This window comes from Mus caroli, chromosome 15 (assembly GCF_900094665.2).
Source record: "Mus caroli chromosome 15, CAROLI_EIJ_v1.1, whole genome shotgun sequence".
NCBI classification, from domain to species: Eukaryota; Metazoa; Chordata; class Mammalia; order Rodentia; family Muridae; genus Mus; species Mus caroli.
In genome coordinates, this window is record NC_034584.1 from 31,148,315 (window position 1) to 31,174,016 (window position 25,702).

Below are 25,702 nucleotides of genomic sequence, written 5' to 3' on the forward strand. Positions count from 1 at the left end.
TAATTTCTATCTTAAATATCTCACAGAAATAACTTTACAAGGATATATGCGGGAGAACAATGTCAATTATCCTTCGAAACTTCGTACCAGACATTCAATCTATAGCACAGAGATTGTGACTATTTTAAATGAAGGTTGTTTTTAATACATGCATATTAGCTTGCAAAACACTCGAGTTTACTGTATAAAATAGGGTCTTTGTTAGTTTCCTTGTTTGTTTATTTTTGAGACATATGGGCTGGCTTCAAGCTTCCTATATCCTGAAGATGACAACTCTGAACCTCTGCTCCTTCTGCTCCCACTTTGGAGTGTCAGAATTACAAGTATGGGCCACCACACCCAGTTTCTGTGGAGCCAGAGAACAAATCCAGGACTTTACCATGAAAAATTCTACCAATAGAATTATATCCCCAGCCCAAAACATTTATAGTAAAGAATTTTAAACCAAATTCTATGTTAAAGAACAAAGCAAAGGGCCTTTGTTACTAAGAAGACACACAATTAGCTGGGCAGTGGTGGTGCACGCCTTTAATGCCAGCACTTGGGAGGCAGAGGCAGGCGGATTTCTGAGTTCGAGGCCAGCCTGGTCTACAGAATGAGTTCCAGGACAGCCAGGGCTCCACAGAGAAACCCTGTCTTGGAAAACCAAAAATAAATAAATAAATAAAAATAAAAATAAAAGAAGACAAAATTTAGAGTAAGCTGCGGCAATAAGAGGCACTTACCTTGCGGCCCACATACACAGGAATGCCAATAATCATGGCAGGAATGGCAATGCCAGCTATGAGAGCAATCCCTACGGGAGCACCAACAAGGGTTCCCAGCTGCCACAGGATTTTCTTCTTTCGGCTCCAGGGTTTCTTCCCCCAAAAAGTACAACCTGAGGGACTGAGAGGGGAATTATACAATAGCTGTTAGTACAACCTGAGGGACTGAGAGGGGAATTATACAATAGCTATTAGTACAACCTGAGGGACTGAGAGGGGAATTATACAATAGCTGTTAGTACAACCTGAGGGACTGAGAAGGGAATTATACAATAGCTGTTAGGAACTAGCAGGACAAATAAACTACAAACCATCAAAGCAACAACTGCAGAAAGAACTACCTCTTCATTACCCATTCATACTTCATTACCCCTTCCTTTTTACTCTGGGCTCACTTAAAAGCCAAAAGATTAGAGAAAGATCCACTAAAGTTACAAGAACAGGACATTGCTAATTATGATTTTAAATTTATCCCTAGTTCTCCATGACTTTCAAAACCTAAGTTTCTGAAGAGTGTACTGATACACTCATAAATTCACCTTGGGACAGGCTGTGGTGGCCTATGCTTTAATCCTGGCATTTGGGAGGCAGAGGCAAATAGATCTCTGTGAGTTTACAGCCATCCTGGTCTACAGAGCGAGTTCTAGGATAGCTACACAGAGAAGCCCTGCCTCAAAAACCAACTTAATTAATTAGTTAACCAACCGAGCTTGGGGGCCTAAATGAGACAATTTATTGATAAGGAAGTTAAGAGCTGGATTAACTGCACAGAACAGCAAACATCAGCACTAAAGTTCAACAGTCACACTGGGAACCTTTACTTCCTATTTTTATTAATTCTAAGTTATTTAAGTATAATTTGTTAACTTTTTAAAAATATATATAGGTGTTTGGTTGGCACAATGTAAGTGCAGTGCCCTGGAGGCCAGAGGAAGGTGTTAGATCCTCCGAACTGGAATTGTGGATGGTTGTGAGCCACCATGTGGGTGCTGGGAGTCAAACACGGTCACACGGTCCTCTGGAAGAGCAGCTGGTGCTTTTTTTTTTTTAAAGATTTATTTATTTTTTGTATATGAGTACACTGTAGTTGTGAGCCTTCATGTGGTTGTTGGGAATTGAATTTAGGACCTCTGCTCACTCTGGTCAGCCCAGCTGTTTATTATTATAAGTAAGTACATTGTAGCTATCTTCAGATGCACCAGCAGACAGACCTCATTATAGGTGGTTGTGAGCCACCATGTGGTTGCTGGGATTTGAACTCAGGACCTTTGGAAGAGCAGTCGGTGCTCTTAACTGCTGAGCCATCTCACCAGCCCAATTTGTTAACTTTTAAGCTTATATAAGTAAAAATAAAATCCATCTCTTTATGTAGCTTATAAATCTTAGGAATAAAATTCTTTAGGTTAATATTGTTTTGTAAACAAAAACTCTGATATACAGTGTAAAGTCTATTTATGCATAAATAGTTCTCTCCACAAGCTTACCTTAGATAATGTAAATCGGAGATTTCTTTCATACATAGCCAACAAAACTCACAACCACAGACAGCACAGGTCATATGATTGCAACTCCCATCATTCATCTTTATTATATAAGCAGCACATCGTGGACATGGCTTTATATCATCAGCTATAAGGAACAAAGAGACAAGAAAATATAAAGTGTATAGAACATTAGCAGTCATAACATTACCCAACAAATCTTTGCAATTACAGTTCATTAAGTGGCAGTTTTAGACTGTTGGTTTTAGTATGGAAAAAATATATAAATTTTCAGGTTGTAAACATTTTTTCAAACATTGTAGCAATGAGAACAAAGAATAAAGACAAAGGGGAGTTCAGAACTATATGCTGCTCTTTCAGTGAAGAGGCCACATTTTTAGGAAGTGGCCACTTCATATTCAACTAAGGCACTGTACACAACCAAACGCCGTGGGAACTCCCTTCTCTTGCAATGACACCAACCATGAACACTATAAATCACAGAGAACAGCTTCAGAATAAAGGCAACCGTTCTTATCCTCAGGACTGCTAGTGAGTGCTCTCTGTCTTTCTGTTCAAGTGTCATGAATGAAAGTATAGGATTAACCTGTTACAAAATACACAACAGTGCCAAGTTCAAAATCCAGTTGTAGATAACCTTAGGCATCAACAAAAGATAAGAGCTATACTACCATTTGAATTCTAGCTGTTCTTTAAGTAGTAACCTGTAGTTATCTAATGGCTTCCATTACCTAACTATATTCTCTATCTTAAATGCAGTTCAGAAAATGTATTTATAATGCCAACCACTGGGTTTAAGTATTTGTTCCATGCCATTATTTTTTTAAAGAATTATTTATTTTATTACATGAGCACACTGTAGCTGTCTTCAGACACACACACCAGGATCCCATCAGATCCCATTGCAGATGGTTATGAGCCACCATGTGGTTGCTGGAAATTGAACTCAGGATCCTTTTTTTTTTTTTAAATGTGATTTTTTTTTTAGATTTATTTATTTATTTATTATATGTGTGTACACTGTAACTGTCTTCAGACACTCCAGAAGAGGGCATCAGATTTTTGTTACGGATGGCTGTGAGCCACCATGTGGTTGCTGGAAATTGAACTCAGGATCCTTTTTTTTTTTTTAAATGTGATTTTTTTTTTAGATTTATTTATTTATTTATTATATGTGTGTACACTGTAACTGTCTTCAGACACTCCAGAAGAGGGCATCAGATTTTTGTTACGGATGGCTGTGAGCCACCATGTGGTTGCTGGGATTTGAACTCAGGACCTTTGGAAGAACAGTCGGCGCTCTTAACCACTGAGCCATCTCACCAGCCCTGAACTCAAAATCTTTACAAGAGCACTAACCACAGAGCCATCTCTTCAGCCCATGCTACTACTTTTTAAAACATTAAGCTAATATTCTACTTTCCTTTCTACAAGTTTTATGCTTAATTTTTAACTGCTTTATCAAAGAGTTCAAGTTTTCTTAGTGTTTCTTGTAAAGCTGTTTATAACTTAAAAATTAGTAAGGCTCACATTAGTGTTTTAATAATTCAAGCTATTTTGAGCAAACTAATGGCTCTAAGCAGCCAAAGACAAAGATAAATGATTAATTTCTAGAATATAAAAAGCATTTATATGATTTAAATGATTTTAAGAATATAACATTTGCATTACAAATTTTAAACACAGGATAAGAAAAAAAAAAGCTGTCTTTTACACCTAAAACAACATATATTTCAAAAAGAAATGCTATTCCTATCTGCTTAAGAAGCAGCAAACACAAAATGTAAACTTATTAAACATTATGACATTATATTTGGATTTTTTGAGGGTGGAGGTAACTATCGCATAGTTCTAGAGTGTGAACTTTGTATGTAACAATGTTGTGTCACAACATCAGAAAGCTGAACACAAACCCGCCTGAACCAAATCCCTGGTTTACCTGGCATGATACCACTAGTTTTACTTAGCTATAAAAGAACTTTGGTTATTTCAACAGATAACCACATTCAAGCCAAACCAATAGAGCCTTTGCAGAATTTGCTAGTTACTACAAGCAGAGCTTCCAGTATAACATGGTTACATATACTCTCCCAGGGTGACTATTTGGAGGAAGCCCAATATTTGCTTAGATAACTAATTTGCAATGTTCATTTTTAAAAATATCAAAAGCCATTGCAGTGTTCCTTCTTAATTAATGATGGTTCACACAAGCTCAAATCTCTAGCAGATTTCTGTGGCATTTCCATATCTAACATTGTAAGAATGTGTATGAGCTAGAAATGTTGCAACCCCACAGACATAAGCATTGTTAGTGTCTTCATTTTAAGTTGGGACAAATGCCTTGTTCGGGTCACAGAGGAAAAGGAGTCTGGAGTTTATTCTATGACTCTACATGTCTGTGTGTCCTGTGGACAGACACACCTCTGCAGGCAGAGGAAAGCACGACTGTTATCTCCGAGGAAAACATGCAGTGGCTGCTGCTCAGTCTCCAGGACCAGAGCCTCCCGAAACTCTTTCTGCATCCCTATGCATAGTTATTACAATTATTGCTAATGCCTTTGCATTCGGCCTCAGATCTTTAGGAGAGGAAATGCAAACAAGCCAGTAGGCAAATAAGAAGGAAAACTCAAGTATATTATATAAAATATTAAACCCATAGTAAAGCTTAAGAGACTTGTTCTCAAGCAGGATAAAGTATATGACAATCTCAATATATTACTGGTTGGTACGAATATGTATTACTGGTTGGTAGGAATACATTATTTTTCTTTTCTTTTTACAAATTTTTATATTTTTGAAATTTTTCTGTTGTTACTATCAAGACAAAATGTTTCCTAGGGATTAAAATTCCAATGAACAAAGAAAATTCTTAGGTAACTTAATTTCCTGCCTAAAGACACCTAGAAGTTCTGTGTGTCTTCCTGAGTAAGGTATGGTTTTTATGCACTTACTCCTAGATTGAACATATAAAGTTTTATTTCACAAAATATTTAAATGAAACATAATCTAATTATATGGTATTCATACAAAAAGAAAAACCTATAAATTATTCAATCCAAGTAATACATTCCAAATTACTATTTATTAAATGTATTTACAAGTTTTATATACCATGCATTTATGAATAATAGATACAGACTATACTCAGTGGCTTTTTTTGTTGCTGTCAATGACAGAAAAATCTTTCCAATCTTAGACCCACTTTCTGTGTTTATTAAACAAGAATATATCAAGAGTAAGGTTTCTATAAGAGAAACATAAGACACCTTTTTTTACTGCTGTTTTTCAAGACAGGGTTTCTCTATGTAGCTTTGGCTATCCTGGAACTATCTCTGTAAGCCAGGCTGGCATTGAACTCACAGAGATATGCTTGCCTCTGCTTTCCAAGTGCTTTGTTTTCTCCAACTTGGTCATGGTGTTTCATCACAGCAACAGAAACCCTAACTAAGACAAGTTGGTACCAGAATAATGAGGGATTGCTGTGACAGCCCTGACCATGTTTTGGGCAAAACAGTGGAAGAACATTGGAAGTTGGGGTTAGATGGGCCAGTGAATGCTAAGGGCTCAGTTGAGAAGTCTTTAAGAGCTTTGAGGATAAGAATGTTGAGAACAATGCAGAAGATGGAGGCCTGGCTTATGAAGCTTCAGAGGAAAGTTTAAAGATTAGAGTCATTTGCCATTCTGAATTAAGATTCTGCCATTCTGGTCAGCTGGGGCTGTAGAGTTAGGTGCAATTAACAAGAGACCAGCACCACTGAAATAAAACCTTTGAATTACTGGGACAACTGATGCTGGTTAGCTGGAGCTAAGAAATTAGCAGTGATTAAGAGGAGATCAGCATCACTAAGGTGAAATCTTCTGGGAAGTGTTCCTGAGAACACAGAGAAGCTGTGTTCCAGAGGAGGCCAAGGTTGGACCTCAAGTGCTAGCAACCAAGCTCGGCAGTGTCAGAGTCACCCAGGTAGTACTGGTTTCTGAAGGCATGAAGTGGTCATGAAGAGCAGCTGAGGCTTGGCACTGTGAGAGGGTAGGAGAGGCCGTTATGGGTGAAGGTGCAGCCTCAGTGTCAGGTTGAAGACCCGGGACTGAACAAGTCATGTAAAGAAGCTGAGGCCTGGCACCACAAGGAGAGCCTATGAGAGGCTTTGGGGCAAAGTGCGGCCCAGTTGCAGCTGAGGACCCCAGCGTTTTAGGGATGCCAGTACTGTGGGATGATCACCAAGAACAGCCCCAGCAGTGGGGTGGAGCCAGACAGACCCTAGAAGACAAGCTGTGTGTGCTGCAGAGGGCACAGACAGAAAAGTGACTCAAGCCCTTTGTAGTCCAGAAGATCATGAGCGGATGGCTGGAGTTTGGTTTGGTTTTGATTTGACTGTGACTATGCCCTGATTTTTCCCTCTTGAAGTAGGAAAGTACTTTGTCTTTGTTTGTTTTTTACTGGAGCCAACAATTTAAAGAGTTTGGATTTTAAAAGAAACTGTTTTAAAGGGACTGAAACTTTTTGTTTCTTCTCTCATATATTACATTCTAACTGCAGTTTCCCTTCCTTCCATCACTGAAGTCTCTTCCCTACATCTCTCTTCTCCCCCAGACCCACCCCCATGTCTCTGCTCAGAAAAGAACAGACTTCCCAGGGACATCAACTGGACACAGTATAACAAACTACAAAAGACTAGGCACATACCATCACATCAAGGTTGGAAGAGACAACCCAGTAGGAGGAAAAGTGTCCCACGATGATCAAAAGAGTCAGAGACAGCCCCCACTTCCACTGTTAGGAATTCCACAAGAACGCCAAGCTATTTACCCGTAACATATATGCAGAGGACCTAGGTCAGACCCCTACAGGCTTCCTGATCTCTGTGAGCCCCCATGAGTCCCAGTTGGTTGATTCTGTGGTGTCCCTGACCCCGCTGGTTCCTCTGATCCTTCCTTCCCATCCTCCACAGAACTCCCCAAGCTCCACTCAATGTTTGGCTGTGGGACTCTGCATCTGCTCTTATCAGTTGCTGGGTGAAGTCTCTGGTCTCTTTGATGGGGATTATGCTTGGGCTCTGGTCCCAGAACACTCTGTGGGCAGGACAAACTGTAGATCAAAGGTTTTTTTAGATGGGTTGGTGAGGAACTGAAATTTTAATGTGCCTGAATTTGTAAAGACTGTGGGACTTTTAAAGTTATTTATGTTTTTAATGTGCAATCTTGGGGCTAAATAAGTAAGGAAAGGTTGTAGTTTAATAGTGATATGTTTGTGTGTCAAGTTGACAAGTGGTCAATTGTACTGGCTGATTTTGTATGTCTACTTGATGCCAGCTAGAGTCATTACAGAGAAAAAAGCCTCAGGTGAGGAAATGCCTCCATGAGATCCAGCTCTAAGGCATTTTCTCAATTAGTGATCAATGGGGTAGGCCCAGCTCACTGTGGGTGGGGCAATCCTTTGGCTGGTAATCTTGGCATCTATAAGAAAGTAGGCTGAGAAGGTCATAAGGAACAAGCCAATAAGCAGCATCCCTCCATGGCCTCTGCATCAGCTCCTTCCTCTAGGTTCCTGTCCAAACTTCCGTTGGTAATGAACAGCAATGTGGAAGTATAAGCTGAATAAACCCCTTTCTTTCCTCATTTCCCCCATCTCCTCCCCGCAATCACCAAGCAATCTCTATGTGTCAAGTAACTTATTATTTTTAAAATCAGATAGGGACTAGGCAGAGGGCTCAGTGAGGAAAGTACTTTCTTCATATTTATGAAGATCGAAGTTTGAATCCCCAGAAATCACACAGACAGACAAACAAGCACAGAAGTACACACACATCTGTAATCCCAGTGCTTCTATGGTGAAATGGAAGGCAGGGACAGGGGAAGTCCAGGGTAGCTCTATTGACATACACAACAGGAAAAAAATAAGGCACCCTGTTTAAGACAAGCAAAAGGTGAGGACCTACACCCACATTATCCTCTGATCTCCACTCATTTGCCCCCTCACGCCCCGCCCGCCCCCCCGAGTATATAAATACAGACATAATACCTGCTGCTCCAGATTCCTGGCTGTAACTAATAGATGAAGAACGTATAGTTCTTAAGCGTAAACTCTGGGCTCTTTCCTGTCGAGCAGCATCACAGGTCTGGTTGGGATGCCAGATCTGTTTACAGTGGTAGCAAAACTCTGTTCCACAGCCTTGTCGCCCACAAGTTAATTTTGGACAGCTGGCACATCCAAATGCTATCACAGCGTATCTTGAAAAAAAAAAGGAAGATGATTTAAAATGCATCACAAACAAAAGTAACTTAGTAAAAGTTGAAAAAAAGAATCCACTTAAAACACTCAGAGAGCACTTTTCATATTTGCATTAATACACATCATAAACAGCCACAGTCTAACCAACACGAAACAAGAAAAAGGACAGTTATAAATCAAAGGATATAAATGACTTTTAAAATTTCTAAATTCTTTACTTTTGAATTTTAGCCAGGTGTGGGTGGGGTGCATGAATTTCAGCATTCAGAGGCAGAGACTGGCAGATCTTTGTGAGTTCAAAGACAGGACTATGAGAAGACCCTGTCTCAAACAAACTAAACAATAACAATGTCACATAATAATTTCATGGACTTCTACTGGAAATGAAATAGACTTGGGGTGGAGTTGAATAAGATGGCGAGTACATTTACGACTGGCCTTAATGTCTATTCTCTCAGTAAGTATTTTTAATATTTAAAATTTTTAACTTGAATTTGGGTACTGTTAAGATATTTGTCCCAGAGAAATTAAATTATCTTCACATCAACTTTCATAGCAGATATATTCATAATAGCCCCAACTGAAAAAAGGACCCAAATGTACATCAACCAGCAAATGATTAGGCTGTCATGCACAACTACTACACAAGAATCAAAACGAATGACAGAAGTAACAAGATGTAATCCCTGGGAGATTACTTCAAATTAAAAAAAAAAAACAGTCAATTTTAGAAAGTTACAAGCTACATGCCTCTGTATGTGTAACAATTGAAATGACAAGGCTTTAGAAATGGAAAGTGGATTAATGACTGCCAGGGCTCAAGGGAGAGAGTGGGAGGGAGTAGACACTTAGAACGACATGAGGGATTATTACCTTTTTTTAAAAATTGGGCTTTTTGCTTGATTGCTTTGTTTTGTTTTAAATTTGAGACAGGGTCTTACTAAATTACTACATCTGAACTTACTATCCGTCAGGCAGACCATGAATGTGTGATCCTGCCTCAGCTCCTTCAGTTAGGGGGTAGTGTTACAGCTGGCTGTAACTAGCAGCGTAAAAGATTGTGATATCTTTGACTGTGATGGTAGGCACACAAACCTACACCTGACACAAAATTCTATGTAAATCCAGCCCACATCAGTTAGCTAGTACACATAAAAAGGGAAGTCTGGGTAAAACCAGGAGACTGTGTGTAGTGATCTGAATGGTACATGCTCCCCCACCCCATACAGCACTTGAGGAAGCATGTCACCGGAGGTGTGCTTTAAGGTTTCAGAAGCCACATGCCATTTCCCCTTTGCTCTCTGCTGCTCCTCACTGCTCCCAGGTGAGATGCTGGCTTTCAGCAGTTCCTTCCACCATGACTGTGGCTGCCCCTGCTCCCCCACTATGATGGTGATGGACTCATCCCTAGGCACAGCAACTTATCACAGCGACAGATACGTAAATAATGCACTGGATCTGTGCCACAATCCTTCTATGGCAGAAGCGGTGACCAGACTGTGATACTGTTCTACAGCTCTGTAAATGGTAATGGGGGAGAGGAACAAACTGTGATACATGGGAGCCGTTCTAGTCCTGTAAGTGCATATACATGAGCATGTACAAATGAGCTGTCAAAACTTAGAGTTTTCTAGTTCTCATTGAAAGCAACATCAAATAAGCCTATCCATTAAGTTTTTGTTTGTTTGTTTTTAAAATACCAACACTTCCTGGAAAGTTAGGGGAGTTTTGATGTTCTTCTTGTTACTGGCAACAAATTTTAAGTAATAATCTAACGAAGATTGTATCAAATTTCAAGACTATCTGCATAACTACAAGACTTGAAGAAGCAGGACATTCCTCCCTTTTTGATTTACTGCTTAAGCATCCCATTCTTCAAAGTCAAAGTTTTCACCTTAAATTCTATTGTACTTCTGGGAGAATTTGTTGAAATAGTACAAATTAATGGCAATTTAAATAAAAAGAGGAATTTAGAATTTCATTTCCCTGCATTTTAAGATAACCAATGAAGGGATGGAGAGATGACTCAGCAGTTAAGAGCACTTGCTGTTCTTACAGAGGAACTAGGTTACATTTTCAGCACCCACATCCATAAAGTAGTTCACAATGGTCTATAACTCCAGGCACAGGAGATTTGATGCCCTCTTCTGGACTTCATAGGCATTACATACATGGCATTACATACAAGTGGTACACAGATTTACATGCAGCAAAACACCCATACACATAAATACTTAAATTTTAAAAAAAGAGATTAGCTAATTCACTGTAGTCTCAGGTGTGGTGGAAAGAATCTACACTTTATTTTCAACTCTAAAATATTTATTCAATTTTAATACATAATGTGGCAAGTGAGTAAATAATCCATGTATGTTTTCTTATTATTTTTTTCTTTTATAACTACCTCTAATCTTCTCTGATTTTGTTGTGGGTCCCTTAGATTTAACTGTCCCAGTTTATGCTGGCCAGTTTCTGACATTTCATTAAATAACTTGTATTCTGGGGTTCCATGAAGAATACTAACAACACCACATTCTTCTTCTCCATGATATATACAAGACTCATTTCTCTGTGTTATACGGTAGCATTAGATGTAATGATTCTTAGAAAGGCTCCTTTAGGTAAAATGTCCATCTCAAAATGTAACTTCAGGAGAATGATTTGCAAATCACTGTACCAGTGAAAATATTGTACAAGCTGGTCTACAGGCTCAAGAGTGATACCATCACATCTAAGCTGTTTGTTTAAACAGGATCCGGGTATAATGGTGGAAGCAAACTCTGGGATCTATGATGAGTTATACTCTATGTCTAGAAAAATAGTAATAATTTTCTGTAACTTTCAGATAACTTGAGCAAGAGATCCTGGCCCTGGTGTTCCCCTGTACTGAGGCATATCAAGTTTGCAATACTAAGGGGCCTCTCTTCCCAGTGATGGCCGACTAGGCCATCTTCTGATACATATGCAGCTAGAGACACGAGCTCCGGAGGTACTGGTTAGTTCATATTGTTGTTCAACCTCTACGGTTGCAGACCCCTTCAGCTCCTAATACAACCCTGGCTGGCTTTGAATCTACTATGGAGCTGAAGGTGACCTTAAATTTCTGACTGTCCTGCTTCCACTTCCTAAGTGCTAAATTATAGGCACGCACCAACGTAACCAGCTTATACGGTGCTGGAGATCAGACCCAGCACCTCATACATACTAGGCAAGCATTTTACCTGCTGAACTCACCCTTAACCCCTTATATAGTATCTTTAATTTTTTTTGTTGTAATAGACATTCTTTAGTATCAGAAAACATAATTCAAATCTGATAGTAGATTGTACTTGAGTTTTATACAATTAATGAATCATGAACTATTATGTAAATTTTTTAATGCTTTATAACACACAGTAACCATTGGTAGACAATTGTGTGTTCATGGATTTTCCCACAGAAAATACATAACTTTTTTCATTTAAAACTATAGACAATCTGAAAATTTATTCAACAAGTTCTTGAAAATTAGTTTGATTCAGGCAATGAATTCTGAAACTATAATTTGATAAATTTGCATCATAGCTTTCCCTAGACCTATAATGAAATAATATAGAAATTCAGGGTTTTCATACTCTATTTATATCATGTATGGCGTACTAATGGTATGTTAAATTTTACTATTCATGGCTTTTAATATTTAGTAGTCTTGTATGTGTTTGTATGTGGTAAGTGAAGGATATGCACACACACACACACACACGTACACACAGAACGTGGAGGCACATGCATGTGAAGTCAGGGGCTGATACTAGCTGTCTTCATTCAATAACTCTCCACTTAATTTAGCTAGACTGGCTGGCTGAAGAGCTTTGAGTATCCACCTGTTTTTGCCTGCCCCCTAGCGATGAGGTTACAGGTATGTCCACCATGCCTAGCTTTTTTTTACGTGGATTCTGGATACAGACTCAGATCCCCATGTTTGCTTGTATATCTGTAATTTTGTCAATTGAGCTATCTCTTTCCCATCATTGCTGTTATATAAAGGGCATATAACTGGTTTCTCTTAGTTCTGACAACTGAAGATAATAAATGTATGAACCAAATACATATGCAAAATTATTTTATTCTAAATGCTGAGCAAATGGCATGCCATTTAGAACTTGGGGTAAATGAATTATTTAACTCCTGTGTGTAGCAAATCTTGAGACCTGAAGATGTTCCCATATGGGCATGAATACACAGGTCTGTGGTATGAAATGCCTTTCAAAGGGTCATTTATTTATGACAACAAATAACCCTAACACAAACATTCTATAATCCCCCAATAAAAACTGCCCATGGATGGGGAAATCCAATTTGCTTATAGCTTAATCTTGATCCCTACCATCTTAGTAGCTGTCTTCACAAAATGCAAGTGAAAATTTAAACAGAGACAATATAAAAACAAGTTAGATGGATGCTCACAGTCAGCTATTGGACAGATCACAGGGGCCGCAATGGAGGAGCTAGAGAAAGTACCCAAGGAGCTAAAGGGAACTGCAACCCCATAGGTGGAACATTATTATGAACTAACCAGTACCCCAGAGCTCTTGACTCTAGCTGCATTTGTATCAAAAGTCGGCCATCACTGGAAAGAGAGGCCCATTGGACTTGCCAACTTTATATGCCCCAGTACAGGGGAATGCCAGGGCCAAAAAGTGGGAGTGGGTGGGTAGAGGACTGGGGGGGGGGTGTATTGGGGACTTTTTGGATAGCATTGGAAATGTAATTGAGGAAAATACCTAATAAAAAAATTAAAAAAAACAAATTAGAATTTCTGACTTTTAATAGTTAATATGGTATATACCCAAAATGTTTGAGTGGATAGGTTATTTGGTATTTTAAGACTGCTCTATAGACTACAAGAAAATTCTTATTTTATCCCCAGAGAAAAACAAATTAAGATAAGCCAAATGATATGTTCTCACCCACAGTCTGGAGCCGGACACCACCTACAGTCAGGATCTGCAACAAGCCACCGTCGAAGCATAAATTCTTCATATTTTTCCATTAAGACATCATCACTTAATATCAAGCGAATGTCATGAGGATTAAACCGTTCAGTGCATTCTGGACAACTGATATTAACTCTACTTTCAGAGATTTCTATCCTTAGGTATTGTCGTAAGCAATCCACACAAGATCTATGGTGACATGTCATGATATCAGGAAATCTGTCCTGAGAAAGCCATAAAAGGTACAAAGGACAGTCCATCAAGTTTCCAGTTTGTTTGCTGATGGAAGTCAATCCATTGTCAGAAGAGGTATTTGTAGAGAAAATGGAGTTCTTATCAGCACACATTTCAGAATGTATACTCTCAATACTTGCAATTCCATCCACTCCACCATTGAGCTCCCTTGATTTTCGTTTGCTGTCCTTCTTCCTCCGAAAGAGAGAGCCTATTGAAATTCTTCTCTTTTTGGGTGCCTTTTTGACAGAAGGCAAGCTCACAGATGAAGCAGAAGATTGAAGATCTCTATCTGAGCCCATTTGCTGATGTAAACTCATGTCTAAAATGCTCATCAGAATTGAGTCAGAGTCAATGTTCATACACAGCCCTTCATTATACTTAAAAATAAAACTTATTTCTTGTTCTTGCATTCAGATTAAGTCATGATGTAAAAAAGATCCATTCTTCAGAGAATCTTGAAAAAGTTCAAGGGAAGACTGTTGTCACAGATGTCCTAAAAAACAAATGTATTTTAATGTATATGTTTTTATAATCTTGCAGGTTCTCTGTGAAAAACTTAGCAAGTATGTTCTATAAACATTAGCTTAAAACTTAAAGCCATTAGTCTACAAGAAGATATACAGTGAATGCTGAAATAGCAATGAGGACATTCCTTAATCCTAATAAAAGATTTTCTACACTTGAGCTGAAACAATCGTTATAAAAGTCTTAGATAAACTTTGATCATCTAAGATAATCAAATCAGCTATCGCTGACTTAAATGGCTCCTCACTGCCTTTAGTTTGTTTTTAATTGGAAATAAAATGTACATGCAAACACAAAAAGCTTATATGATAATCTTGAAGAAAAACATTCTTCATGGAAGAAGGAAACTTCCTCCTTAAAGTTGTCCTCTGAAATCATGCATACACCATGTCATGTGAACATAGAAACACACAATAATAATCAAGTAATTTTTAAAAAATCAGTTACAGGAACTTCATATATCTAAATGTAAAGAAGCTTGTAGGAGACAAAGGAGGGGAATATCTCAACAAGTTGGTTTCTTAAACAGACCGTCACAAATGCTAATCATAAAATAAAAGATGGCTAAATAACAGAATGCAAGTCAAGAGACTTTCTTATTAAGTGTTAAAGGCATGGAGAACACACACGCTACAAACAGCTAATAAAATAACAGTGTCCAGAACATGCAAAGAGCAGTTACAAGTGCATAAAAAGAGACAACCAAAGAAAGACGGACAGAGGACGTAACAAGCACTTCACCAAAGCGTGTTTAAATGTGCAACACCATGAGTTGTCATTACAGTTACACGGCGAGGCCACTACACACCTACAAGGTATTTCAGGGGTGCACAGGGATTTGGAGGGAGCACTCTCACTGAGTAGTGAGGAGGAGGATGGGAAACTGCTTTGGAAACTGTTTAACAACATCCACCAAACTGGAGCACATGGACACCCAGCATTTTTACTCCTAAACAAGACCACACAGGATAAACCACGAAACATGTTTAAAAAAATAAGCTTTCTTACTATACAAGTAGATTTTATATAACAGTACCAATAAAAAAAAAAGTACAATCTGAGAGCTACACAAAGACTCTAGAAGTAGTTTTGAGAATTACAAAAAAAAAAACAAACCCCAAAAACAACCAAAAAACAATCACAACTAAAGAATAAAAATTCAAATTCAAACATTAGATACCATTTGTGTTCGTTTTAGATACCAACAAAAGTTGTTAAGGGTTGATACTAGTGCAGTTGTCTTGCACAATGTGGGGGAAGCTAATTTGCGTGATTTATTAAACAGAAATATATTCTTAAGTCCACAGACTGGACATATAAAGTTCATTCTTCATATTAAGTAATAATACATATTACAAATAAATATATCTATTGTTGTATAGTTAGTAAAAGGGAGAAAAAAGCAAAACAACAAAATCTCCACATAAACAAGAAGATAACATATAAGTATTCAATTGGCACTTAAATGAACAAACGATAATTTAAATGTAGACACAGAATGCTAAGAAATGACAATTGCAAAATAGTGGGATACAAATTTTGGTATTCACCTTCTCTCTTAAACTTAAAATGTTCCTCCATGATTTGGCTGCACAGGCCACTTAACACAATACTAAAAGCTTTGTTAAACCCTCACTTAAAAACAAATAGGTTATGAAACTCAAGAAGAACGAAGACCAAAGTGTGGACACTGTGCCCCTTCTTGGAATGGGGAACAAAACACCCATGGAAAGAGTTAACAGAGATAAAGTTTGGAGCTGTGAAGAAAGGATGGACCATCTAGAGACTGCCGTATCCAGGGATCCATCCCATAATCAGCTTCCAAACGCTGACACCATTGCATACACTAGCAAGATTTTGCTGAAAGGACCCAGATATAGCTGTCTCTTGTGAGACAATGCCGGGGCCTAGCAAACACAGAAGTGGATGCTCACAGTCAGCTATTGGATGGATCACAGGGCCCCCAATTGGAGGAGCTAGAGAAAGTACCCAAGGAGCTAAAGGGAACTGCAACCCCATAGGTGGATCATTATTATGAACTAACCAGTACCCCAGAGCTCTTGTCTCTAGCTGCATTTGTATCAAAAGATGGCCTAGTAGGCCATCACTGGAAAGAGAGGCCCATTGGACTTGCCAACTTTATATGCCCCAGTACAGGGGAATGCCAAGACCAAGGGGTAGGGGTGGGNGGGTGGGGGACTGGGGGGGGGTGTATTGGGGACTTTTTGGATAGCATTGGAAATGTAATTGAGGAAATTACCTAATAAAAAAAATAAATAAAATAAAAAAAAAAACCAAATAGGTTGTCTTCTGCCTCCAAATGAAACCACGTTTTCTGTTTCACATTATGTTACAGAGACAGCAAGATTATTTTATTTCCCTAAAAAAAGGTATTTTAGTTAGTTCATTAATTAGTTGTGTGGGAGTTGTTTTGTTTTGGGGTTTTCTATGCAGCCCCACCTGTTCACTCTGTAGACCAGGCAGGCCTTAAATTCAGAAATCCACCTGCCCCTGCCCCCGCACCTACCCCTCTGCCTCCTCTCTGCCTCCCCCTGCCTCCTGCCTCCCCTGCCTCCCCTGCCTCCTGCCTCCCCTGCCTCCTGCCTCCTGCTTCTGCCTCTGGAGTGCTGGGATTAAAAGTGTGCACCACTACCACCAGGCTGGTTAGTTTTTTTTGAGACAACATCTCACTATATAGTCCTAGCTGGCCTGGAAATCACTATAGTCCAGGCTGGCCTCTAACATATATATGGCCTCTAACATATATATCTACCAGCCTTTGCCTCCCAGGTGCTAGGATTAAAAGTGCAGGCAACCATTTGCTACTTTTTTTTTAGTGTATGTTTGTATAATTGTGTGTGTGTGTGTGTGTGTGTGTGTGTGTGTGTGTGTGTTTGGGGAGTGGGGGTGTATGCACGGGTGGCCATAGAAGCCAGAAGAGGGCATCAGATTCCCTGGAGTGACAGGCAGTGGGTGTAAAGACTTGCTTATGTAGCAAGCGCTCTTATCCAATGAACCATCTCCTTACCCCTACACCTAGGAGCTTCCTGGGGTTGGGTTGGTTTGGTTTGGTTTGGTTGGTTTGGTTTGGTTTTGAGACAGGGTCTCACTACGTAGCTCTGGCTCTCCTGGAATTCACTATGTAGACCAGGCTTATTCTGCTTCCTGAATGCTAGGATTAAATGTGTGGCATGTGCCACCACGCCTAGCAATACCTAGAAGAGTAGTAGTAAATACTGCCGAGCTACCTCTCCAGTCCCAAGACTGATAGAAATGATCCAAGGGAATTACCTATAAACATGTTACTAAATGGGGATACCTTTTTTACATTAACTGGGAATGCCTTTTTTACATCAAACAAGAGCTTTGGTGGACTCTCACAGCTGAAATTTTGCCCTCCGTGTGCTAAACATTAGAGTTATTACTATTAACAAGATATACATACTTCCCATATGAACTTTAGTGATCTAAAGAAACATATTATCCATATACCAATTGTAATTACTATCCTTTATTCATAACACTTATTTGTTACTCTGTCTTAAAATAGTATCTCAATTTTCACAAAACATAGAGGGGCATCTTTGAGAAACTCTAGCAAATAATAGCCTAATACATAATTCACTTTTTTCAAAAAAAAAAAAAAAAAAGAGAGAGAGAACCATCTTGCAAAGCCATATGAATGAAATTAAGAGGAGACCTACGTAACAGCAAATTCAGAGGTTATCATCAATGTTCCATCCTACTACCCCGGAAGCAGGACCTTATCAGCCCATCTTTCTTTCCTGAATGATTTGCAACTCAGATGTTTTAGCCACAAATATTTTTCATTATTCTCATTTTTCAGACGAAAAAGCAGAAATTCAGAAGTGATCAGACTTGGTGTTTCATTATCAGACCTCCTGGGTGTGCGTGCATGCGTGTGTGTGTATATGTGTGTGTATACACATACTCCAATTACATCAAACATGGTTTAAAAGACTAAATAAGGTCCATAGTATTAATATAGAACATGATATATTAAACCCTAAGTATTGCTAGGCGTGGTGGCACATGCCACACATTTAATCCTAGCATTCAGGAAGCAGAATAAGCCTGGTCTACATAGTGAATTCCAGGAGAGCCAGAGCTACGTAGTGAGACCCTGTCTCAAAACCAAACCAAACCAAACCAAACCAACCCAACCCCAGGAAGCTCCTAGGTGTAGGGGTAAGGAGATGGTTCATTGGATAAGAGCGCTTGCTACACAAGCAAGTGGACCTGAATTTAGATCTCTGTATAGAATGCTAGGTGTGGCTACTTGACCTATAATCCCAAACTGGGGCAGGGAGAGGTAGAGACAAGATTTCTGGGACTTGCTGGCTCTACCCTAGCTGAAAAGTGGTAAGCTCCAGGTTCAGTTCCAGACCTTGTTTGTCTCAAGGGAATAAGGCAGAATGCACTAAAGAACTTGAATGTCCTCCTCCAACCTCTACATGCATATGTGGGCACACATGTACCTTCACATATGTACACATGTACATACATATACCTCATTAGGTTCTAGATGCTGCCCTTGTGGAGAGAGAATCACCCATGCCTTCCCTATCTGGTACCTTCCTAAACTACTAAATTACTAAAATGTAGCAGCCCCAAAGTAGAGTGGGACAACAGAATTAGCTTCTAAAATTACAGCCTTATATCCATCTAGTACCTTCACTAAACTACTAGAGAGTTCTCCCTCTAAATTCAGACTCCCACCCCCAAAGTTTAGAAAAGGAATTTTCTTTGTTTTCTGGGTTGCTGCTGGATATCCTAACCCAGCTTTCTTCATTGTAAGTGGCTAGCATTACTAAGATATCCTTCTCAGCACATCTCTTCCTGTGGAACCTGACAGCTTTATGATTTAAATTTCTCTTAATCTCCCCCACCCCAGGTGCTTGCACTGTACAGCAAAGATATATTTTAGAATAAGAACAAATGATAGAGAGCACAGAAAGATTCCCAAATGATTTGGTAAGTTACAAAATACTGATACCATGAAGAAAAGCAGCAGTGGGCAAAGATCTTAGATTGTAAGAGAACTGGACCTAATCTATAGACTGAGTACAGAAGATCATCCTTATCAATGTGTGTGAGCAATCAACTAATCCACTGTGGGCCTGGATAGGGAAAGAGAAGGTGAGTTTGTCCTCCATCTGAGCTATGATATCTTTCTCCTACTCTTGCACATGAGAGCTCCTGGCTTCCAAGCCTTTTGAACTCAGAGCAGGACTTATAGCACTGGTTCCTCTGGCTCTCAAACATTTACACTTGGATTGGAGCTATACCAGTTTTTCTCAGCTACTAGTTTGCAGACACTAGATCATGGTGTATGTTTCTGCCTTCATCACTACATGAGCCAATTCCTGCTTTAAAAAAAAAGTTTTTTGTGTATCTGTAACATCTGTTTCTCTGGAAAACCCCAATGCATGCAACCCCCACGATATCACCACCTATCTACCAGTGAGCTCATGCCTCTAAGAACGCAAGTATGGACCAGTAACTAAAGATATTAGAAGACCCTGGTTCCTGACATAGAGGGAAATGTAAGGAGGCCTATACTATGTGCTTTCATTTAAAAGTGTCACTTCTCAAACATCAGTGTTACAAGGAACTCCGATCATCTGTTAATTAAAGTGAGAAATGTCTCTTTTTCTCATTTAGCACAATTCCAACAAATTACCACCTGCTGAACATACTTTCACTGTCTTAAAAAACCTGGCTAGAGAATTAGCTTTATCAGGGGCAAAGGAACACCAGTGCTCTGTCCTTTTAATGCATTTCAACTGGGAGAAGCAGGTCAGACAGCTTTCCTAACCTCTAGTTCAGTGTTTGTACTCTCTCCCCTTGATTCTCTATCTCTTGAGGAATGTGTGGAACTGAGAAATTAAACTACCCAGAGGAGGTCGGCTGAGGCTGAAGTAGATGGAATTCAATGAGTTCAATACCAGCCTGATCTACATTGCTGAGTCCAAGACAACCAGAGCTACATTTCTTATTTCAAAAAAGACAAAAAGGGGGTGGGGGGAGGAAGAAAGGAAGGAAAAATGAAATGGTCCAAAACAAAGGTGTTTGTACCATGTATAAAAGCCACATGTCCTAAAGACCTAGTAAAAGTACTACTTTGTTTTTAAGATTTGCGTGTGTGTGTGTGTGTGTGTGTGTGTGTGTGTGTGTGTGTGTGTAAGAGGGTGTCAGATCCAGCTGGGAACTGAAATGGAGTCCTCTGGAAAAACAATGAATGATTCTTAACCCCCAAACCATCTCTCCAGTTCCCTGACTAGTTTGTTCTGACACAACTTGAATGTATTTGACAAATTATTTTCTTACACTTTGTAAAAATTACAAAAGTTCAACAGTTCAGCTGAAACACCTAACCAACACTCATAATACTGATTTATAAACTGATAAATTTATAATACTGATTTATAAATTTATAAGCAAAGCATCTTACAGTCTTAGAATGCACAATCCACATAGATTTAGAAAAAGCTGTATTGGTCACAGTCCTAGGTTTTTTGTTGTTGTTGTTGTTGTTGTTGTTTTGCTTGTTTTTTTTTTTTTTTTTAAAAAAGCTCGTACTAGAGAGCTAGCTCAGCAATTAAAAACACTGGCTACTCTTGCTGAGGACCCACATTCTATTCCCAGCATCTACATAGCAGTTCATAACCATCCAGGGGAGCTGATACCCTCCTCTGACCTCTGCAAGCACAGGCACAAAACACCTAGACACATAAAATAAATCGTTAAATCTTGAAAAAAGAAGAAAAAGAAAGAGATTGAAGGAAGAGAAGAAGGAGAAGGGGAAAGGTATTCTCAAACAGTTAACTAAAGGGTGTACTTAGAAAGTCAGTGATCAGGTTAAAAATGAAAAACCAATGAAGATTAAGCTACTGCCATCCCTTAGGCAAAAGCACAAAGGAAGGTGATATCCATCTTCACTCAAAGGAATAATTACCTAATTTTTTTTCTCCTCTGGATCCAACATCCAATATCCTACAAGGCCCTCAAATTTGACTAAACTCAACTAAAAGTCAACAAACAAGAGGACAACAAAGGCAATTCTTAGAGGTTCACCTCCTGAATCCCACAGCAGGGCAGAGGGGTGAATGAAGAGTGGACCTGGTGCTGGAGCAAGGGCTCAGAAGTTAAGAGCACTTGCTGCTCTTGCAGAGAGAGGACTGAGTTCAGTACCCACATGTTAGCTTGTGCTAACTCCAGTTCCAGGGGATCTGTTTTCTGATCTTTACATGTCGAAAGTACAACATTGTGGTGTGGTACACATGGTTTAAAAAAACACTCATATACATAAAACAACGAAAACATATGTTGGGGTGGGGAGAGGAGTTCTAAGGTCTCTGTATTAAGCAGTTCTGGCTGTCCTGGAACTCACTATGTAGACCAGATTCACCTTGAACTCACAGTGCTGGGATTAAGGCAGGTGCCACCATACCCAGCCTTCAATTTTTGAAGGGATTCCTGGAGGGTATGTTGGGGGTGGCAAACAAAAATACCCAGTATCAGAAGAGAACATGGAAGTCAAGACCTCAACCTTTTGTAGTGATAACAGCACCCTAGGAGGAGTCTGTGATCTCTATTACAAATCAATCACTCCAAGCAAAAGTTACAAGGATAATGTGAAATCAACCTTTGATAATGTAGCTAATGAGAGCTACCAAGTTAGCTGAAGTGAATGTGAGACAAGCTGTGTCTCTCTGGTGCCTTACACAATGTGTAGCTTATAGAGAATAGTGTTTGCTAAATAAAGGCTTAGATCTGCTAGAGCTGATGCGTTCTTATTAAACGAGCGTTTCTACATTTTTAAACCATGAAAACAATCTTTTCTACCCTACAAGTACTATATACAAGTACAATAAAATATGTTAATTATCAACACTACAGAATTTCAAGAATTACAGATTAAAAGTACCCTACTGACAAACATCTCCTAATAGTGTACCTAAATGACTTATAATTCATTAGAGGTAACTTTGGAAATGAGGAAAGCTAGATTTAAAAAAAAAACCAAATGTCTTCAGACCAGGGATAGGCTGTTAATGAGTTCATTCCCACAAACCAAACTTTAAAAAAGCATGGCATGCTAGTGAGTCCATTCCCCAACCACACACACAAATATATACCCAAACAAAAAGTTTGTAGATTAATACTTCAAGAGAAAATTCCTGACAGTAGACTTTCCCTTATAACATGAAGACCGTGTGTGTGTGTGTGTGTGTGTGTGTGTGTGTGTGTGCGCGCGCACGCACGCGCGCGCACGTGTGCGAGCCTCTCTCTCTGATGAACTTGGTTCATCCAGCCTTTCAGACAGATCCCAGAACTTCAGTCAATTCTTGCACCTACTAAGCATACGGAGACTGGATAACAGATTCTAAAGCTAGCTTTCTTAAGTCTAACCAATTGTTAGACTCCCCACCCCTTTGAAAAGTTTCCCTCGCCCTAATTCAGCAGGGAGAAGTTGTGAGAGTTGTCATCCGGTCCCTTGGGTGTGAGTGTCTGGTCAGGGTTCTTTTATAAATTATAGATAAGATGTCATTTAAAGGGATGATTTGGAAATGGCCATAATTTTGAACAGGTGGAAATATATGGGATGGGTTACTAAATTTATTCTTAAAGCATTATTCAGCCATAATCTTACATTGGTAGAAATCTTTATAATTGACCCGAAATTAAAGTTAGTTTTTACATTGGTACAGAATTTATGTATTGATACAGATGTAAGGTTTTCGTTAGTATACATTTTTATATTGATACAAAATTTGAAACAAATATTATTACTCTTAGATAGGCATTGTGCCTGTGCAACTCATTTAATGATACAAGGCTTAGACCCAGTCCTTCCAATAGCTACTATTATAACCTCTTTAGGATGATTAAGTAATGCAAGTTACAGGCCAGATAGTAAACTCATGGTCATATTAGATTCTGATTTAATTATAATAAGGTGCTTTCATTATTATTCAATTAAAAATAACTAAGAGTAGTCAAGGTTTAACAGTTCAGATATACCTTATATAGTCTTTAAAAGCATCAGAAGTCCACAGAATATGACATATAAAGTCACTTCATTATTAATAAAAATTTTGACTAAGAGGCATGTGTGCTCTTGACAGTATCCCCATCCCACTTCAAAGATGATATTGAGCATCATAACCTCCATATGGAGTTGTTCCAGTTGTGGTAAGGTAGTGACTGGGCAAAATTGCCCTAAGTCATCTAAAGACAAAAAATACTGTCCAGAAAAGTACACAAGATGGTGAGACAGCCAGCAGCTTAGGTCTGCCAAGACAGAGTAAACTAGTCATTCATAATTCCTGCTTCACTTAATGTCTGTCAGATAATTCTGGGCCAGAAGGCTGAAGACTGATGCTTCAGCATTTAACATTTTGAGGAAAGGGAACTGTCCAGGTAGTCAGCTGTCTCTACAAATTATTAAATATATATATATATATATATATATAATATATTATACACAACTTGCTGTCATATCAAGTATCTTTTTTAAAAAAATTATATTCAACCGTACAGCAAGTTTCCAATGAGGAAATTTTACAATTCACACTTTGTTTTTACGACCTTTGGGTTTTTTTCCCATTTAGAAAAGGCTTACCCATTTCAAGACTATACTTTTACAATTCACAGACTGGTGATAGCTAAGTGAGTCAGGTACTTGCCACCCAAGCTGAAACACTCAGCTCAATCTCTGGAACCTACATTGGAGGAGAGAACTTCTATTGATGGGCCAAGGCACAGCACCCACTCACCACACAATAAGTAAACAACATAATTTAATGAATTTTGGGGGGAGGGAGAGGATTAGGGTCTCACTGTGTAGTTCTAGCTATACAAACCAGCATGGCTTCAAAGTGGCCAATAGCTATGCTCATTTTATGTATCCCCCGCCCCCCATTCATTAACTTTGCAAGCTTTTATTATTCTACCTTCAATTTTATCAACTTTTTCTTTTACCACCTTCTATCTGCTGTAATTTCCATCCTGTATGTGTGTATGTATATATGAAACATGTTAGTGAGTGCCCTCAGAGTCCCTAAAAGGATGTCAAATACCCTGGACTTGAGTTACAGTCAGCTGTCAACAGTCTGATGTGAGTGCTGGGTTCCAAATTCAGATCCTTTAAAAGAGCAGCAAGCACCCCTGACCCCTGACCCCTCTTCTCCAGCCTGAAATGGCCTTTCTCACCAGTATAGCCAGCCATTAGGAAATTTGGAAAACATTGCTTAAATACATAAATTTATTGAAAGTAAATATAGTGTTTTTAGTCTTCTTACATTTATATAGCTAAGACAGGGCCTATCTCTAGTGATTTATTATTAAAAACAGAACAAATACCTTCACACATTACTTCTAAATATGGGAGAAAGGGACATATCATGAGAATAGACAAGTATCCACTTTAAACAAATCCACTCCAAATTTGTGAAGTACAATTTTCCAAGGCCATATACACACCTTCTACCCCTAAGATACTTTCTATGAATCCCAGAAACAGAAACTACAAGTTCAGAATAAACTATTCCCACATGCCAAAGCCTCCCAGAAGAGATAGGTCTTGAACAACTCAACTTCACACTCACCTGCTACATTTACCTATATAAGCCCAGTTCTTTACTAGAAAGTAGAGCAGAATGGTGTTCTGTAGTTTTAATCATACCCATTATAACTAATATTCATTATGAATTAGAAAACAGTACACTGCTATAAAAAAGGTAATATTCATTCAATTGGGGGAAGATTAAAAACATTCTCTTTTGATAACAGGAACATACTAATAGAGAGCTGGTAGATACTTAACTATTGACTCCTAAGGGGTGCTAACCTAAAGACTATTTGAAAAGCAGCCAGTAAGGTAGGGAGGGAATAGTTAAAAGGTTTAATTAACCCTGGAACCATTTCACAACAACTATTTTGGTGGAAATATGCCTTCTACAGCAGGGAATGGGAGTTGAGGCAGGCCTAGAAATGGAACTTGGAAGTTTTTATAGGGTGATGTGTAAAATCATGGATGAAATGACTAAGGCAGTAAATATAGAAAGGTGGGAAATGAGGCCTGTGGCAATCCAACATTAAGGTAGAGGAGAAAGTGACAGGAAGATCTCTTAGTAAGAGGCAGAGCCTGTTAGCTTATCCTCATCACTTTGCTCCCCCTCCCCCAATACGAATGACAATGTAAAAGTGAAGAACAAAAGGGAACAAGCTGGAAAAGAGGGAAGAAATGACAGGAGCAAAAGTAACAGACCATACAGGGTGTAATCTATTCCTAAGCCTGTTGAGGCTGGAGGGTATTAACACACTTCCAGACAGGTCTAAGAAAGGATTAGGATGTCACTATCTAGTACCTGTTAATCATAGTGCATGACAGAAAGGGACAATAAGCACAAACCTTTGGGTTATTGGAGACTTTTGATT

At 38.9% G+C, this 25,702-nt stretch overlaps 1 protein-coding gene across 2 annotated transcripts in view; it reads right to left on the bottom strand.

Annotated features, from left to right (window-relative positions):
• Nucleotides 1-25,702, bottom strand: part of Rnf19a (ring finger protein 19A, RBR E3 ubiquitin protein ligase) — a 44,781-nt gene that overhangs the window by 12,306 nt on the left and 6,773 nt on the right. For both annotated transcript variants that reach the window (XM_021183294.2, XM_029469666.1), the window contains exons 2-5: nt 13,448-14,204; nt 8,289-8,497; nt 2,252-2,396; nt 726-888 (exon numbers count right to left, since the gene is read on the bottom strand). In XM_021183294.2, coding sequence (XP_021038953.1) covers nt 726-888; nt 2,252-2,396; nt 8,289-8,497; nt 13,448-14,121 — 1,191 coding nt within the window. In that variant the 5' untranslated portion in view covers nt 14,122-14,204. The remainder of the gene's footprint in view (nt 1-725; nt 889-2,251; nt 2,397-8,288; nt 8,498-13,447; nt 14,205-25,702) is intronic.